Genomic DNA, 18,117 nt, shown 5'->3' with positions numbered 1-18,117 from the left:
TTTTCCCATTTTGTAAAAGCCCATATTGAAAACATAACTTCAATGCAGCATTGTTTTTTAAAGCAGATGGGTAAATTTAAAACACTTCACAACGAGCCTTTGGAGATAGAAACTTATAACGGTGTAAATGTCTTCAGCTGTGAATTACCAGTTTGAATTAAAAGAAAAATGCACAAAAGAAAAAAAACTACAAGGCAACCCTTAACTGTGTTGTGTGTGGGCGAGATCAACACCACTTGAGAACAAACTTAAGACAAGTGAGACTTGGAAGCCAAATCAAAATAATTTATTTTTGGTGACATTTCATACAGTTCTAAGATTGTGTCTCAAACACTTGGTTGATCGATTACTACATTTCCTGTTGCCACCCCAATCCAAATTAAACAGAAAAAAACAAACAAAAATAAAATAAACAACCCAAACAATATTGCAGAGGGGGGAAAGCAATTCCTGTAGATATTTGCAAGCCTGTCAACATCAACCATATGCTTCTAAAATTATTTCACATTACTCATGAGTACGATTCTTTTTAAAAACAAGTTAGTGCATTTCTTTAATTGTACTAGATCACTAGCTGCTCATACTCAATAGAAAATAAAAATAATAATAATAAAAAAAAAATAACAGCCCCAGTGATTGGATATTTGTTTACTGCAGTATCAAACCCAAAGTAAATGCATCAAGTATTTTTCTCTCAGCTGACATCTCGATCAGTATACAAATGTCATATGCGTGATTTTAGTTTGACAATGCGATTTCACACAACTTTGGGGAAACCAGCCTACCAAGATTGGGAGAAAAGCGTTAAAATTAAAATAAATAAATTCAAAAAGCAATACATACAGTAAGTCAAACTTCATGTTCTAAGTCAACTTGTTTTCCAAAAATAAAAAAAAGGAAAGAAACAAACCTGCAAACTCACCCTAAAGCACAAAAAAGAAAAACAACAATCCGATAAGATGCCTTGTCAATAGCCTCTCTCTCTCTCTTCAAATTTAGAACTAGAAATAATTACATTCTCCCACACACTTTTCTAGTGAAGGGTTATAATAACAATATAGCAAAGGCAACTAAACCTCTACAGCTTCTCAAAAATCCAGTTTCACTGAGCCAAAAAGCTTCCCAAGCTAAATTATTTAGCATTTCTCATCAATAAAAATCAAAAACTTTATCCTAGAACTATGATCGCAGGCAGCTGGCACAAAGCATGGGAAAAACGCTCTTACTTTCCACAACGTGGCTGCCAGATATTGTGTAGCTATCATCCTTATCTAACAGCACTCCACAGCCTCTTTTTTTATTTATTTTTTTTAAACTTTGTCACTATTAGGAACAATTCACAGATATAAGCTTAACCTGAATATCCTGGGATAATGTAGAAAAGCCAAACCTCACCTGAACCACCAGGCACACTAAAACAGTCAACTCTTACCATCAACGTATAGATTTCTCTCAGGAAAACGCACCACCCAACCCCCGCTACCAAAAAAGAAAAAAAAAAAAAAAATATGTAAACAGAGAACCTGACTGATTATCAACGATGACGAAGTTCTGAATTCATTGCAGTGGATAGACCCAAAAATGGTTCTGATAAACAGGAAAAAACAAAACATGAAAAACTTTGGACCAGGCTTTGCAGGTTCACCATGGCAAACGGACCAGTGGATGCCCCCAAATTGTATTTCGGCTTCAAACGCAAAAGAAAGAAGAAAAAAAAAAAAAAAAAGAAAAAGAAAAAAAAACAGACCACCGTGGCGTGAACGGTTTCCGAATCCAATCGTAAATCGGAATCAAAACACCACTGTTAAACACATTTTCATTAATATACATTAGAAGACCAGACCGTCCGATCTCTGGACAATAATTCAGAATCTCTGCTGTAAAAATCAAGGTATCCGTTTTGTTACGTCAGTGCAACTGGAGCACTTCACTCATTTTGCTAAACAATCAATGCATACGCAGACATCAGTCAACCCTTCAGTCATTCTTGCAAACCTAAGCACACAAGGGAAAAAAACAAAAAAACAACTGATGTCTCTTTGCGTGTTAGTGATATCTTTGTATATGTACATGACATATATGCATGTTGTTTTCGTCTTAGTGCATATTGTTCTTGCAGACCAACATCTATTTTTCAAAATCAAAAGAAGAAAAATAGGTAGAGGGCCACATATGAGGCCCAGCAACCCACCATCCCCAAGCAGAGCATGAGCGCAGCCTTCAGATAAATCACACTTAAAATCTTTTAAGCGTAACGGCGGAGACCAAAACAAGAAGAGTTTCTGAACCAGTCGAAGAAAGAAGTTCATCAGGTGTCACTTGGCCCTCAAGTCCTGGATGTCAGTCATTTAAAAGCGTTTCTCTGGACAGTCTCCGTGGGGGGGGAAAGGTGGCTACCATAAAGTTGTTGCTTTTATTTTATCTTAATATAGTTTTATATATTTATATATATATTTATATATCCACGTGTATATATATATATATATTCATACAGATTTTTTCTATTCATGTTAAGTTTTTACTTTGGCGATACTGGTGGTATGTTCTGCTCTTTGCCAGTGAGCCTGAAGCCTCCCTGAGGGGAGCCTCGTCGAGCCGGCGGCGGGCGCCGCTGGTCCCGGAACTTGAGCCCCCCAGTGCCTCTGGGGCCGTTGCTGCGGTAGTAACCCGGAGAGTCACGTTCGCGCGGCGGTCGGCTCTCTTTGCATTCCCAGCCCCCGTCCTTGTCGTGGCCCCGCTCCTGCTTGTCTCCGGGGCTGGTGCCGGAGCCCGGCTCCTCGGCCTTGTTCACGCGCAGCTCACGCAGCGGCTGGCCAGACGCCGTGCCGGAGGGGGCCGGGGCCGCGGGGGGAGGGTCCTTGGGAGGCCGCTGGCAGACTTCGGCGTAGCTGAGTTTACGGGGTTCCTGAAGCAAGGTGGATTTGAAAAAGAACATCTAATGTTAAAAAGTTCTGTGAGGGTGAAAAATGATTTACTGATTCATTTATTTACAGTGCCTTCAATAAGTATTTCTACAACTACTTTAGTTAGGAAATGAAAAAAAAAAAAATCTATGTATTTTGCAGAAATTTTATGTAATAGACCAACACAGTGATGTGCTTGTGTTTTTTCAAAACCAATTAACGCCACATTATATGTAATTTTCTTTTTCTCAGTTCTGCTTTATTTAATTTTTGTTTATTTCTATTTCAATCTCAACAACACAACATTTTGTAGGTCTGTTGTTGGGAGTGATAATGCGGTGGAAAAATATTACCATTAGGACTGATAAGTTATTCTGAAGAGTGGGACAACATTTTTACTGGGTTAGAAAAAAAAACTTTACCCAATCATGCCAACGTAGTAAATCATTTTGCTTGATGCAATTCGGAAAATTATGCAAACTGATAAAGATCCCTTTAGAAAAACTCGTTGACCATTTCATGAAGGGAGATCTTGAAAAAAATGAGTTTACAGCTAAAAAATTCTAATAAAAAACCCCCATTTGATATAGTTATAATTTTGAAAAACCTCAGTTGTTTTCTTTTCTCTTTAAATTTACATTGTGTTGTAAATCACCTAAAATCCAAACGAGGTAAAAAGTTCAAGGGGTATAAATACATATGTAAGGCACATTGTGATTTCTTTGGTCAAACCCTCAGATCTCATAATCTTAATGGTCACTGGGACAGGAGTGAACTCTCTGAACTTAAAGAAGAGTAGAAAAAGCAGAAGAAGAGAAAGATTGAGATGGAGACAGAGAGAGAGAGAGAGAGAGAGAGTTTGTCCACTCCTTCACTTCCCTCTATGCAAAGTTTCTCATCATCAGGATAAAAAAAATCACATTGATAACAAAATTGGCAACAAAAGAGCAGATTTCATTCGTTACCTGTGCCGGGGTGGTAATAGCGGCTGTAGACGCGGCAGGCGTGTTGGGGGTCGGCGGCGTTGAAGCAGCAGAGGGCTGAGGTCGTGAGCTTGGCGTAGGCTGTGAGGAAGAGGAGGAGGTGGAGGAGTTCACAGTAGCTTGAACTGGTGTACGCTGACTGACTTTGGACACTGGGGGTTCAGCCCGTTCCACTCTCTTCTCCTGATTACTTATACTGTCAGAAAAAAACCATATCAGACTTTAGTACACTAGCTAACAGAAACATGCGAGTATCTCAAAATATGAAGAAAAAAGTAATTTGACAATCATACCGGGAAGCCAGAGATCCAAGTGGTTGAGAAACGGATTTTGATATGGTGGGGGCGGGACTTGAGACGGTCACAGCCTCCTCTGTGGCCGGAGTTTGGGCTGATGCTGGACTCACAGTGGTTTCTTTAGTGGTTTGCTCCGTCTTTAAGACGTGGAGAACCACAAGCATTACACTTCTGAAAACCCAAGCAGCTCAAACATGAATCAAGAGAATCCTTACCCTGTACAAACCACGTACGACATCGGACATTCGGTTTTCTAGCACCGGCTCACCCTGTGTGCTGACCACACAGCCAGGAAGTGGCGGGAAGTTGGTGGCGGCCAAGTCGAACTTGGGCGGAGAAACCTTCACCTCGGCTAAAGGGACCGGCCTCTGTGAATTAGAACGAAAAAAATACAAACAAATCATGGAATCCTGGTTCAAGCTCTAAAAAAATTCAAAATAATCTCCACAATGAGACGCGGCTGTTTACCATGTTCCGCTCATCTTCTCGCCTCCTTCGCGTTCCTCTATAAGTTGTGCTTCGTCTGAAAGACAAACGGTTGATTAAAAATATCCTTTCAAAACAGGACAATGTACAAATCAAACATAAATGTCGCCATTTGATCGTATAAGAGATTATAGCAAAAGCTAATTCATATGTGTATCATCCAGATGCTTTCAAGCTTTGTAAGAATCTCTTTCTGGTTCTTTTTCTTTTCAAAATTAGATGCCAATTAAAGTGCAGGTGTGACCAAGTGTCCTGTAGTTTTATTAATTAATTTTTCACAATGCAATAATTGTCTAAACCTCTCAACCCTTTTTAATTTACTAAATCAAAGTTGACGTCGAGTCAAATCTGTTGTGGACACCTTAAGAACAAAGTGACAAATCTAATTTATTCACAGAAATAGTAAAACCTTCTTGAAAGTAGTATAAAAAATAATTTCTCATTGTACATATAAGTTTGTTTCTCTCGGATAGAACGTACGGAAAGCATGCATAGCCGTGACTTCTATAGTGGCAAAATAATGTACAAAAAAAGTAATAAAATAAAAAGCAAACAAATTGTTTAGATTGTTTTTTTTCCCCCACCAGGGGGTCTTTTTGTGGGCTCTAGTGTCCCTTATATAACAGTAGGCTGACAGGAAAGGGGGATGCAGAGGGGGGAAGACATGCGGCAAATGTCGTGGGGTCCGGGAATCGAACCCGCGACAACCGTGTCGAGGACTGAAGGCCTCCATATATGGGTCGCGCTATCCCCTATGCCACCGCCGCACGCCCATTTTTTAGATTTTTTTAAATCAAAGAAATTCTTAGTTTTGTCTTTATCAATTAAAGTTAATTCATATAAATTCTAAGGAAGTCATATATGCTGCAATTACAAGAAAGCAAGACTGGTTAACTTTATTGCAATTCTACGATATTCAATGAAGTTTAACTGTGTAATAAAATTGACTACAGAGAGAATCAGTGTAACTATGCAAAGGTAAACATTATAGAAACATCAGACACAGAACCACTTCTGTTTTCTGCTGCAAGTGCTAAACTGCTGTTAATAGAACTGTGCATTTTCATTACTGTATTTATTTTAGGTTTCATCTGGTTACATTACACAGCTATCAGAAAAATACTTTTGTGTGCGACATAAATGAACTGACAACTGATTTGAAATAAAACCTTGATAAAAAAAATAAAAATGACCTGACTGTAGAGTGAAACCAACACCTTGAATCAAATTTTTACTTTTACTTAATGTCTGGCATTGAAACTCTTTATCCCGAGACACAAATCTCAAAAGATCACAGTACACACTAAACACCACGACTTTAATAGTTCTCAGACATCATAACCGAACGCGTGAAACACAACCAATACTTCATCGATACAGAAATGAGGTTCAACGAGGGGATCGTCGGTTTACCTTCCACGTCCTGCCATGCCGCTGTCGTCATTCGGGTCCAAAGACGACGAAGAGGAGGAGAGCTGCGAGAAGGCTGAGGTGATGTCAGCGGTGGTCTGATGAGTGGAGGTGGGGGCGCCGATGACGGGAGGCTGGGGGCTGCGCAGGCCGGTCAGACTCTCCAGGGGAACAGGTGTTATTGAGGCTGCAGTCACCTCACTGGTCCTAATCTGGGGTTTCACGTGGTTTCTGTCGAAGTAAAAACCCAAATAAAGTTTCGTTAAAATGACACGGATTTATGCCGAGAGCCAGAAGGTTCAAATGAACAGTATGAGGTCATTTTAACTTTTAATCACGTTTACATTGCAAATTCCCAAACTTCTGAATGATTCAAGTCATTTAAAGAAATACAAGACAAACTGTAGACACAGTGAAAATTAAATTCACTTAATATGATTTTAGCCTTTCTATTTAATCCATGTCATGTGTCCAATGGACATGCGCTCACCAAGGACCAGTGTTTAAAGTTTGTTGCAGTAAAGTTATAGAAAATCAAAAATTAGGACAATGTTTTTGCAAATCCAATGCAGGGAAGTTCAATGGAAAGTCAATGCATTTAAAAATCCACACAAAAAAGATTTGGGATGCTTGTCTGGTGAAATTTATGGAAAATGTAAAAAGTTCACACTATAGTGACACATCATGAAAGTAGGGCATCTAAGAAGATGACTGTCATCTTAATGTATTGAAACCAAAAGCCAATAGTGGTGAATCTGCCACAGCAGAAAATACATTAAACATCTATTGTTAATTTAGTCGTTGAGCTTCTTTTTGTGCAAAAAGTACTGAAACATTAACAGTTGGACCCATGCGTTCAGAAGCTTAGCAGAGGTCACATTAACTTCACCTGGAAAAGTTAAAGTGCATTTTAGGTTCATCCTGAAATTTCACCTGGAAGCCAAACATCTCTGATTTTTGTGAGCAAAAACAGAGCAGGTTCATACACCAAGTAAAGCTCCCATACTGGTGGGAGTCAAGTTTTACCAGATCTACTTCCCCGTTTTCCAATCTCCTGCAACAATTTCTCAATGATGCAAATTTTAGTAAACATTCAGAAATGTTTTGAGATTCACAAATAGAAAAGGCTAAGACACATTAAGCCACAACAATCCCATGTCAACAAAAGTGCTTCCAGTGCTGGTTCAGAGCTGAGCTGCAGCTCAAGTCTTTCTTAAAAAAACACAACAGGAACCCTGATTGATCTCCGGGGATGCTGCGTCGAATCTAGAGATGCAGTTAACAATTATTTTAGTAACTCATTATTCTATCGATTATTATAATGATTAATTGGAGAAAAAAAAATTTGTCACTTTGTGAAGATTTTTTATTTATCCACTCAAGGCTTTGTATAATTACGGAAATATACAAATTATTCAAATTCTTTTTTTAAATAATTAAAGTTTTGATGCCTAGAATACAATGACAGCACTCCTTTAGTGTATACTTCATCATTTGTAGGAACGGATCCATCTACAGCTAAAAAAAAAATACTTGTAGCATCAACGTGTAAAAAGTTAAACCCTACTTGATTTGATATCTACAGTGTAGGGCTGATCTGTTGATTAGTATGAGTTTTGGAGTTAAAATAAGTCCCTTGTTCTGGGTGGAACATAACACACGTATAGATTTTCTTTGGTACAATTTTGGCTTAATTACTGCTCTTGGTATGTTTTTCTTTCAGCAAACTGGCTTTTATTGAGTCTGCACACTTCAGAAAACAATTGTTCAATTTCGAAAGTTATTTAATCCAGTTAATTGTTTCAGCCCTAATGTATTCTAGCTAATAATTAAACATCTTTTTGGATGACAGAAGGTTTTGTATATAGGACCAAAATATGAGCAATCTCACACTACACACTGAACACACCACCCCCACACTAAAGCATGTTGGTGGAGATGCCTTTTTTTACCCCCACCCAGCAATCTTAGTGATGCTGGTGTAAGTCCAGCTGCTTGTGAGAACAACCTTCAACAGTTGAAACAAAAAAAAAAAAATCAATTAATGCTAAATAACAAAATGCACTAAACAAGCACTGGAACCACTTTGGTGGAGAAACACCCCATACAGGAGAAGTGAACTTTACATTACATCCAGAAAACGGCAACATGCAAATGATGTGACAGGAAACTATGGATCCACCGACCAAATCACACAACATGCTGCCTCCTTAAACACAATGTAGACAAGCGGATGGTTCATCTGGGCTTCATGTGCGCCTATGATTGGCTGGAGGGCTGAAGACTGCCACCAATCATAAATTCACCAAGTAGAGTTGACAACACTTGAGTAAAACAGCTCAAATTAAAGCTTTTTTTTTTTTTTTTTTTTTTTTAAGTAAAACATGATTCAAATTTTGATCTTTTAAAGATTCGACCCTCAGATCTCATAATCTGAACGCTCATCGGGATGGGAGTGAAGTTCCTGACTTTGGAAAGAAAGAAACAGAAGCAGGGGAGAGAAAAGAAGGAGTAAAAGAGAGGACCAAAGCCAGTAATCTTCCTCCCATGTTGTCCCTCCATGCGCATCGTGATCTCATCATCGGGTCGAACGCATTTATCAGCTTCTCTACTGCCGGCTCTTTTGCTACAGCACATGGCGCGTTGGGTCAATGAAGAAAGCAGCAATGAAAGGTAAAACAAGTGGTTAGTTGTAATGATGTATGCTGGTGTGTCAATGCAAGGGGATGTGTTTGGTGCCAAGAGTCCTCAAATGGCAAAAAACTGTAGCAATCAAATCGCAGGAAAAATCCAGCAATTTCATTAATATGAATGACACCAAGCATCATCACAGCAATGAAAGTTTAAATAAGGACCAAAATAAAGATATCCGATTGTCAGTCCTGGTGTGGTTTTAGTCATTAGGCTGCAGCAGTATGACAAGACATGAGGGTAGCGATGAAGCTTATCATACAGTATTGTATAGTGGTACCTGAAGGCATTTATTACATTCTTTCTTGAATACAGAGGGACACTGTGAGGACAGTAAGAAAGAGGGGAGTGAAGAGCAGTTCCCTGTGTGGTTACATTTTCTTCAGACAACACTGCATTGCGGATGATCTGACATTCACAGTTTAACCCTAACATGCAAACAACAACAACAACAAGTGGTGAATGCCACACTCCAATTAAGAGTACATTTACGAAAACAGCAGGCTGAAGTCTGAGTCACAACGTTAAGAAAATGCAGCACAGCAAATAAAAAGGTCTGGCTTACCGGTTCCTGTTGAATGGGCGAGTTAGGTTAAGAGCGGCGGAGCCAGCTTTGTAGTGTCCCGCAGAGCCGAATCCATTCACAAAGCCGCTGTTGGGAAACGGTGCCTGCAACAGGGAGGAAAAAATGGCAGCGTTGACTAATCTTGTTTTATGTAGCAATTTGTTCAATTATGTACTCTGCAGCAGTCCAAGAATGTAATACAGGGGAAATCTTGAAGACATTGAAGCTCGTAGAGCGATTCAACACACCTCCACTTCATCTAGACTTTAGTGAACGAGATATTAAAACTCACTGTGGACACAGTGAATCTTCCTAATATTGTGCAGCACTGTATATTTTTCTCAAATTGAGTTGATAAGATGGGTTACTACAAATGATCAACATTTTAGACTCCAATAGTTTTTCCTTACATTTTTGAATGCAAAACATTTGCGTGGCCTGGTCTTTACCACCCAGTTCACAAAATTTGATAATGCACTAAATACGCAGAATGAGGAGACTTGTGTGTACACAAGAAAAAGCTTTCCTAATTGGAAGTAATAGAGCTAATAATGAGCCTTTTTTTTATTTTACACACTTCTGCTAATTTAGATGCATGTTAAGCAGCTGCCAACCAAAAGACATTCAAGGCTTCCCCCAGAAAACCTGCTAACCCCAGTGGTAGGGGCGCTAAGGAAGTCATCCAATGGGCCGCCATGTTTTTGAGATAAAAAAATGTTTAAAGTTGACAGGAAATTTGAAAAATATCACTAGGTAATTATGTGTTATTGGAAGACATTATCAATACCTAAACACCAACTATAAAGTCTTAAACATTTAAAAAGCCTAAAAATAAATAAGCAATGATTAGGCTTATAATGCACTGGGGGAAACCCTGAGTGTAACCTGAAATATCAGGTTTTACACCAACTATGTGTGAAAATTAAAGTTCTAAGTTTGAGTTCACCCACATAAACTATCTTCACCTTTATATGAAAAGCCAAAATAATCATCAGAGGTGAATCATTAGCAACAGCAAATTAAGAGAGCAGTTTATGAGATAAACTGGTCAGATAACCAATAAATGCATAATTTTTTTTAAATAGGGTTTATTAAACATTTATCTGGTCTGGGACCCATTGCAGCTTCTTGCAGGTCATTTATTGTCGGTTCTTACCAGAGGAGTTTCAAAATAGGGTGTGGGTGAAGGAGTCCAGGTGGGCGGCACAATGCCATAGACCGGGTACTGCTGCTGGGGGTAGACATGCTGCATGTAAAGTGGAGAGCTGTACTGGGACTGGTTCTGGGACTGCTGAGCATACAAGCTGCTGTCCATGCTACGGTAACCATTCTTTGCGAAAAATGTGTTGATGGCTTTGATCCGTGCCTATTAGATGCAAAGAAACAAGAAATGAGTCAAGGTTCCTTAAAGGAGGGGGCTTACAAACTAAAACATTTCAGCTCGACTTACCATGATGGGTTTTCCCTGAAATGTTTTGACTTCTTCCCTTAAGTACTTGTATGCCTGGAAGACCAATTCAGGAGTCGAATCAGGTCATTTAAGGTGTTCCACCTTGAATATGAGCAAAGTGAAGTTTAACCAGACGTACCTGCTGAGCATCTGTGTCCGATTGGAATGTGATGTACCAGTTGTTGTTGTGCGCAAACTCGACACTTATCACCTTTGGACAATTTTCGTTTTTAAACAGTGACTCAACTTCCTGTGGGATTGAGACGAGTGAGTTTTCAGTTTCCAAAAATGTCTCAGTTGTTCCTAAACATGAGCACAACGTGGCAGTACCTCTACAGGTGTGGTTTCAGGGACCTCTCTCAGGATGATGATGCATCGTTTGTGATTCGGTCGAACCTTTTCACCTTTCTCATCCACTTGTACCATTGGAGAAGCTGGAAGGATCATTTCAAATATAAATACAGACAATCATGTCATATTACTAATATTTTTACAAAGCACCATGCTCATCCTTTCACTTACATCTCAACACATCCAGAATGAGCTCCATGTCTGTGGTGAGAACCTTTATGCCCTCCATGCTGGCTATAGTCCAGATAGGGACAAACTGGTCGCTGTCCATCTGAGACATGAGGTATAAATCCTTGGAGAGGTTTTCTCTGTGCAACAAAATTAGAAATCCATGCAAATTAGTCGCTTCTTAATTTGTCAGAAACTAGAATATCCCCACTTGTTGCTCCAGAGAGATTTTCTTTTTTTCTTTTCGGAGTTTCTGAAACTCAGAAACTCTTATTCAAGCTCGTTATACCGTCAGCTTCCCACACCGACTCATGTCAGATTTATGAGGTAAATGAGACTCTCGTTTACCTCATAAATCTACAAGTCTTTGGCTCTTACCTTGAGAAATAAAACTCTAGCTCTTTCTTCAGAGACTCTCGTAGATTCTCAGAGGACACTTGTTCTTCAGTTTTGGAATCTAAATATTCAATTGCAAGAAAAAGGATCAAATAAACTTTTGTACAAATAACTGAGATCATCCAGTTCAGACAAAGGAAAACATGAAACCATTAAATAAACAAAACACAGTAAACACAAACTAATTACGTTCATGTGTTAGAAAATATTGCACCAAGCCCAACAAAATATGTCCACACACTCATGTGTATCAATTTCTTCCAAAGGCATTTCTTTTATGCTAGACTGTGAGATGATGAAGCACATCAGTGTCTGTAATCCAGCCTGGTGAATAGATTTGTTTGGCTGTTTCGTCTCCGTACATTTACATTTCAGAGGTGCATACTTCCTCTTGTTCATGCCGTCGTTCTTTTCCCTCTCCAGCAAATCTGAACAGCTTCTCAGCCAAATACAAGAAAAAGTGTCACCAGCAAGAACAACTAACAGGAACTAACAATCTCACAAGATGGCGCCTCAAAACTGATCTGGAACACGGTGCGAATGACTTCACAAGCAAACATAAAAGGACACTTTCGGAAGGAATATAGGTTTCTAAACTTTAAAAACATATATATCCAACAAGCTGTTACGTATAATCAATGCAAACTTGTCACAATAATAAATAGTTCCCACTCCACTCTCAGCTAGAGGCCTGGAGTGAACAGGATTTTTTTAATCGCACCAAGCAGCGGCCAAAATCCCTCTGAACTGAGCTTTGAATGCCGCCTGCATTCACTCAGCGAGGGTCTCCATTGGCATAAAAATAATCACCACAGAGGACAGGACACCAGATACATTATCTCCACAAAGAAAGGATGTAAGGGTCATGTCTGACAGAGGGCAATTATACAACACAATCCACTATTTGATCGTGTCAAAATCCAAAGCCCCATGGATGCCGTTTATAGAATAAAACCAAATGACTGTTAGTTTATTATTTTCCCCAAAAACCATATTTGTTTCAAGTTACTGGAGACAGGATCCTCCTTAGCCACCGTTAGAGAGTGGGGGAGGCTGCAGGTGAGATGACTGACCAGAGCTCCCCGTCGTGGACTCGGCGGGAGAAAAGCCCAGCTCTTGAAGGTCCATTCCATTTACTGCTATTTCAGCTGTTGCTGTGGAGCTGCTGTCACCAAGGGCGGTAAATCCCACAGAGTACTGCTTACAACCAGCTGACGAAGGCTCTGAATAACCTGGTCACATTAACAAAATGTGGGATTTGATTCAAGAATCAGACGTTTGTGAATGTTTCATGCAGGTTCTATTACCGTGTTGAGCACTTACTGATGTCTGAGGGAGGCCAGTGAGGACTGGTGACAGCCTCGCTGGGGGCCACGGGGATCTCCTGCCACACCTTGGCATTTGGGTTCAAACCAGCACCCTTTGAGGTGACCTTCAAAACAGAAAGCACAGGATCAGGTGAGACTCAACTCAAAACTCGAATGAAGGGAGACTGATGCTTGGATTCTGGCTAGCTTGAGGATTTCAAAACACTTGCAGGGATTGTCTTACGAATGTGCAATCTATGCAGCATGTAAAAGCAATCAGTTTCAGACATAATCAGAGTGTGTTAAAGGACAAGTGTTTTGCTGGTTCACATGTTTGTCATTTCATAATTGGTATTGTGGCCAGAAATTATACTCTTGTACAAATTCTCTATCAAATTTAAAACATAAACATTAATCCTCAAAAAATCTATCTAAAAAAAATCCAGAGGTGGCAACAAATAGTTCCAACACAGCTTTGTGTTTCTCAACTATTCCAAGTGTTTTAGTCTTTTGTCCTTCCTGCAATACACCCGAGTCAAATTTTTTAATTTTTGTGTGGAAAAAAAAGCATTATGTTAAACACTGAGGGACCTGATAGTGTGTGACTTGAAAGGAGAAGAGTAACTAAAACTAAAAAAAAAAAAAAAAGCAAAATGTTCCCTGGAAACAGTTCTCCAATGAGATAACAGCCAAGTCACACTAATCTGTTTCGTCATCATGGTTTCACCACAAAGCCCAACATGCTGGGGAAAATTACCCCCAACAAAAACTGAAATTTAAGTGCGGTTTGCAATGTTGCATCTAAGGGTGATCGGGTTCTCTTGGTTTAGGTTTTATAGATATATTTTTATTCACTGTCGTTGCATTTTGTAAAGTCAAATTAGATCTGGTTTTCAATATATTTTTAAAAAATAAACACAAAATTGACAAATCTCTTAAGTTTTATTTAGTGAATCTAAAAGGTTTGAGGTTGCAAACAATCACGTAGCAACCTGGCAGTGCAGCTAAAATTCATACTGCTTCCAATATTAGGGGGAAATATGAACTCACCATCTTAAATTTTTATTTGAATGATCTGTGCCTTGGAGGGGAAAATATTAAAGTAATATTTTTTAGCCCTCGAGCCTACACATTTAGAGGGGAGATGAATCAGACTGTTTCTCTGCAGAGGATAGTCAAAGGAGTTTGACTTCTTAACGCTTTTTTTTTTTTTAAAGGGGCACACTTAGAAAACGAAGAGTAGGTGTTGTGCTTCCAAATACACTGACAAAGATAAACCTCTGTTTTATTATGCTCATCAAGATGCAGAACCACAAACTAATCTGAAATGTTATAACATATATATAATTTATATGATTAGTATTATGTATCAGTATCATTTAAAAAAATATTTCAGTATTCAAGAACAGAGTAAGTAGTTTGATCCATATTAATGCATTTTGCTTGATATTTTAAATTCTTCTCAACAAACACAGAATGGTGTGAGAATGCACCAGGACTGCATATTATTGTGTTATTGCAGTATTAGTTTAAGCAATATTAACACTGCAATGTACTGTTTGTAATGCAGTAACTAATGGCTAATAAAGCATTCAAAGTTCAGTATATCTGATTGAGTTTCACTTCAATAGATACACAAACCTGACACAGATGACCGTACCCATGATGATAAAGGTCACAGAGTGTCTGTGACCCGACTGATATTAGAGAAGTGAGGAAAGCATGGATTTTATGTGCCAGTCCAACATCGTGCAGCTGTCACAAAACCCCTGTGATCTGAGATGTTCAGAATGGGTGAGAGCCCATTCGAGTCTCCTGGCTGATCACCAACATTAAAAGAGCCCGATTCCAATTTTTATTTTTTTTGTTTGGTCTGAAAATTTGATAAGTATAACAAAAACTTTGCTGATTTGCAAAAGTGTGGTGATTATTTTTAACCGTGCATGTGCAGATGTAACCTGGAGAACAGGTCAGTCAGTCGGGTCTCTTTTACAGAAGAGCAAGAGAGGACAGTGGCTGACTTTCAGACCTTAGTGGAGATGGATATGACCGGTATCTCATACGAGTCTCGGCCGTTTGCCCAGATATCAAAATTAAGAAAATCGTGGTCGATTTATCAGCTGACCAATTTATCAGTGCACCTGTAGTTCCAAATAGATTATATTTTGCATTTTAAATGTTGTATGCTTCAGTAGACTTCAAGAATGTTAGAAGCATTTGTGGCATTTAATGCAGTTACATTAAAACGATGACTAAACAACTTATTTGCAGACTTAAGTGAACTCTGCATGTCTGTGACTGCATGACACCAATCAGCAGACAAATCATTTTAAAAAATGCACTAGTTATGAAATTGCCTTTGTGAGGGCACTAGGTATATAAAGTAGTGTGATTTTTAGCACTACACAGCAAACAGCAACTTTTTATTAGTGTTAAATAATTTTTTTTTACCCTCTAATGATACAAACAGTATAGAAAATATAACAATTCCAACTATATTGTAATTATTAAATGGAATTTATATTCATCACAATGAATCAAAAATCTTCTAAAATAAAACCATCCAATAAATGTCCATCACAAGGTTACAGATATGATCGAAAATAATTTATTAATACATTCCAACTACAGTACATTAAAGTGGATTTATTTTCACTTGGGTACATATTTTTTCTTCTATCTTAAACAAACAATGTTTTCTGATGTCTGCTCCAGGACAGCTAAATATTTACTCATCACTTATTAACACAATTAGGTAATCCGTGTTGACATAGTAGGAATTAGTGAGGCCTGTTCATGGATCAGTTTGCGACCCCAACTCCCAACAGGTACGTTAACCTTTAACCCCTGCAACTGCCACATTAATCTGCCTCCTGTTTTGCCTCTAGATTGTCGTGTGTATGCAGCAGTCAAAAACGAACAAGCCCAAACGATCGGCCCTCTTTTGTCACTCAAACAGGGAAGGGCATTTATGGAGCCGTGCAACTTGACACATGGTACAATGCATGCTTCTGTGTCACAGGCCGTGGACAACCAAGAAGTGTCAGCTGACTGCGCAGCACGGCGAAGGCCAGGTATTCACAACGCATGTCACCGCACTAGCTAGGCTAACTAGCGCTGCGATTAGCTGAAATAACATCACAGCAAATGAACGTCTGTTACTCGGTCAACAGACGCAGCACTGTTCACAAATTAATTCAAATGGGATTCTGGACTTTTAAATTGTGTTTGTTGTCATTATATGGTCGAGTCAAAACTTAGCAAGCTAATGATTACTCAGCAAACTACTTGATAAGAGCTGGACGAAGCGGCTTCGTTAGCAGCAATGGAGCCCCCTGCTAACGATCAGTGCGCACATTTGTATTAAGTGGCTGCAAACAGATATTTAAGCCGCAGCGTCTCAGACCGTTTTCACAATATGGGATTGTAAAATGTCCTGTAACGGAGGGCTAAAGAGCAAACTAGGAGTTGAAACGGCTCAAACGAAAGTTAGCGGCTTCACGATACTTTGTTGGGTTAATTTTAGCTGATAAATGTGACTCATGCGCGAACAGGTCTCCAGTATTATGCCGGGAAAAAAACATCCCCCCCAAAAGCCCGATTTTCTTTCCATAAATGAGTTTTAAGAAAGCACGTCAAAAGTGGCAAATCCCCTAGTGTTATTAAAGTGTTTTGAAATTATCTTCAGTTTTTCAGTAATTTATCGAAGTGCACTTTTTGCTGAGAGCAAGGGTTATAGATTTAACAAGGGTGGCATAAAAAGCCCCCTACGGTGTACATACGAGCAAAAGACAGAATGGGACATTTGCTTTTTTAATCACAACTGACAAAAACCGATCCGACTTTCGCTCAATCAAAAGTACTTCCCATGACTGGGTGCTTTTTTTCGGCACCACGTCGGGTTAGCAGAAGTAGCTCAAAGAGCTAGCTCAGAAGCTAAAGAAGGCCTCACTCACCATGCCGCCTGACCCTCCCTCGCTCCCCAGCGGAGCCTCGTCCTTCCCACCGCTCTTCGGTCCGGGATCAGCCTCCTCCTGCAGCAGCGGTGGCTCTCCGCTCTGGTCTGAACTCATCAGCCGCTCCTGACTCACTACCACCCCGTCGCGTTCTCCCGGCCCCCCGCCTGCCGCCACCACCTCGTTTCCAAACAGCGGCTGTGTTTCTCAGTCAGTCGAGCTCGTCTCCCGGTCAACTGGATGGGCCAGCAGCACACTCCAGCTAGCAAGCTAGCGCGCTATGAATCGACGAAGCTGGCTAACGACAGCTAGCTCAATGAATTAGACCCGCACGCTTGGAAAAGAAACGTAGAAGCGACACCAAACCATGACTCCTGTTATACCACGGTATCGGCTGAAGTTTTATCAAATGCTAAACCACACTGCGACTTCGCAAGGCGCATTCCTTATCGGGCGAGCGGAGCGGACACTGGGGACATGCACCTTTCCTCGGCGAAGGCACACAGACCGCCGACGTCCCAACGGCCACCGCGAGTTCTCATTAACCTTTGTAAAAGTTGTTTCCTCTTCCGCTTCCTGTAGTTTTTTTTACTGTAGTTTTATTTGTTGAATATAAAGCCAAGCTCTGAACACCTCTACATTCCAGTAAAGCTTAAAGCATAAGACTTTTATTTCAGCCTCCTAAATTATATGTATGCCTGTAATTATTTTTTTTTTAAAATAGAACACTTTCAATCTTTCAATGTGAATATTTTCTAAATGCAGTGTAAGTTGTAAATGACAACACCTCAGGTTTATTATAATAATTATAATGTAATTTTTTTATCATAACTAGACTAAAAGTAGGAATGTTTTTATAATAAATGTGTTAATAAAATGTTTTGGTAAAATAAATAAAATATTGTTTCAATTAATTCTCTTTATATATTTTATTTGACAACAAAATTACTTTATAAAAAGGGAATAGCATGTTTATCTTGAGAAATCCAATTCTGGAAAGCTTACTAAAATATGTTTACTGGATAACAACTTAAAGTAAAAATAACACAAAACAGCCCAAGAATAAATAATTAAACCAAAATATTTTGGCACTTATTAATCCAATTACTTTAACTATGTTAAAATTGCAAAAATCTGAGCGGTTCCTAGCAGGTT

At 39.3% G+C, this 18,117-nt stretch overlaps 1 protein-coding gene across 2 annotated transcripts; it reads right to left on the bottom strand.

Annotated features, from left to right (window-relative positions):
- Positions 1-271: 271 nt before the first annotated feature.
- Positions 272-17,491, bottom strand: LOC122837418 (la-related protein 4). 2 transcript variants are annotated; one of them, XM_044127775.1, is made up of 17 exons: positions 16,963-17,491; positions 13,023-13,131; positions 12,773-12,931; positions 11,682-11,760; positions 11,307-11,443; positions 11,115-11,218; positions 10,924-11,034; positions 10,785-10,838; positions 10,491-10,700; positions 9,335-9,438; positions 9,050-9,091; positions 6,082-6,309; positions 4,651-4,705; positions 4,398-4,550; positions 4,180-4,319; positions 3,869-4,082; positions 272-2,905 (listed from the first exon to the last, which is right to left on the bottom strand). In XM_044127775.1, the coding sequence occupies exons 1-17, from the start codon at positions 17,077-17,079 to the stop codon at positions 2,519-2,521; spliced, it is 2,403 nt and encodes an 800-aa protein (XP_043983710.1). In that variant the 5' UTR covers positions 17,080-17,491; the 3' UTR covers positions 272-2,518. The 2 variants fall into 2 exon arrangements, with proteins under 2 accessions (XP_043983710.1, XP_043983718.1); XM_044127783.1 differs by lacking the exon at positions 9,050-9,091.
- Positions 17,492-18,117: the final 626 nt, after the last annotated feature.

Source organism: Gambusia affinis, linkage group LG01 (assembly GCF_019740435.1).
Source record: "Gambusia affinis linkage group LG01, SWU_Gaff_1.0, whole genome shotgun sequence".
Classification (NCBI taxonomy): Eukaryota; Metazoa; Chordata; class Actinopteri; order Cyprinodontiformes; family Poeciliidae; genus Gambusia; species Gambusia affinis.
This window is presented reverse-complemented; position numbering and strand designations above follow the sequence as displayed.

Bases quoted from the DNA above. Each gene is read 5' to 3' on its own strand.
- LOC122837418 (XM_044127775.1), bottom strand. From the start codon at position 17,079: ATGAGTTCAGACCAGAGCGGAGAGCCACCGCTGCTGCAGGAGGAGGCT. The intron at 11,219-11,306 runs GTAAGTGAAAGG...TGATCCTTCCAG, and splicing joins CATTCTGGATGTGTTGAGAT to CTTCTCCAATGGTACAAGTG. The intron at 9,092-9,334 runs GTAAGCCAGACC...CTGTCCTCACAG, and splicing joins CGCCCATTCAACAGGAACCG to TGTCCCTCTGTATTCAAGAA.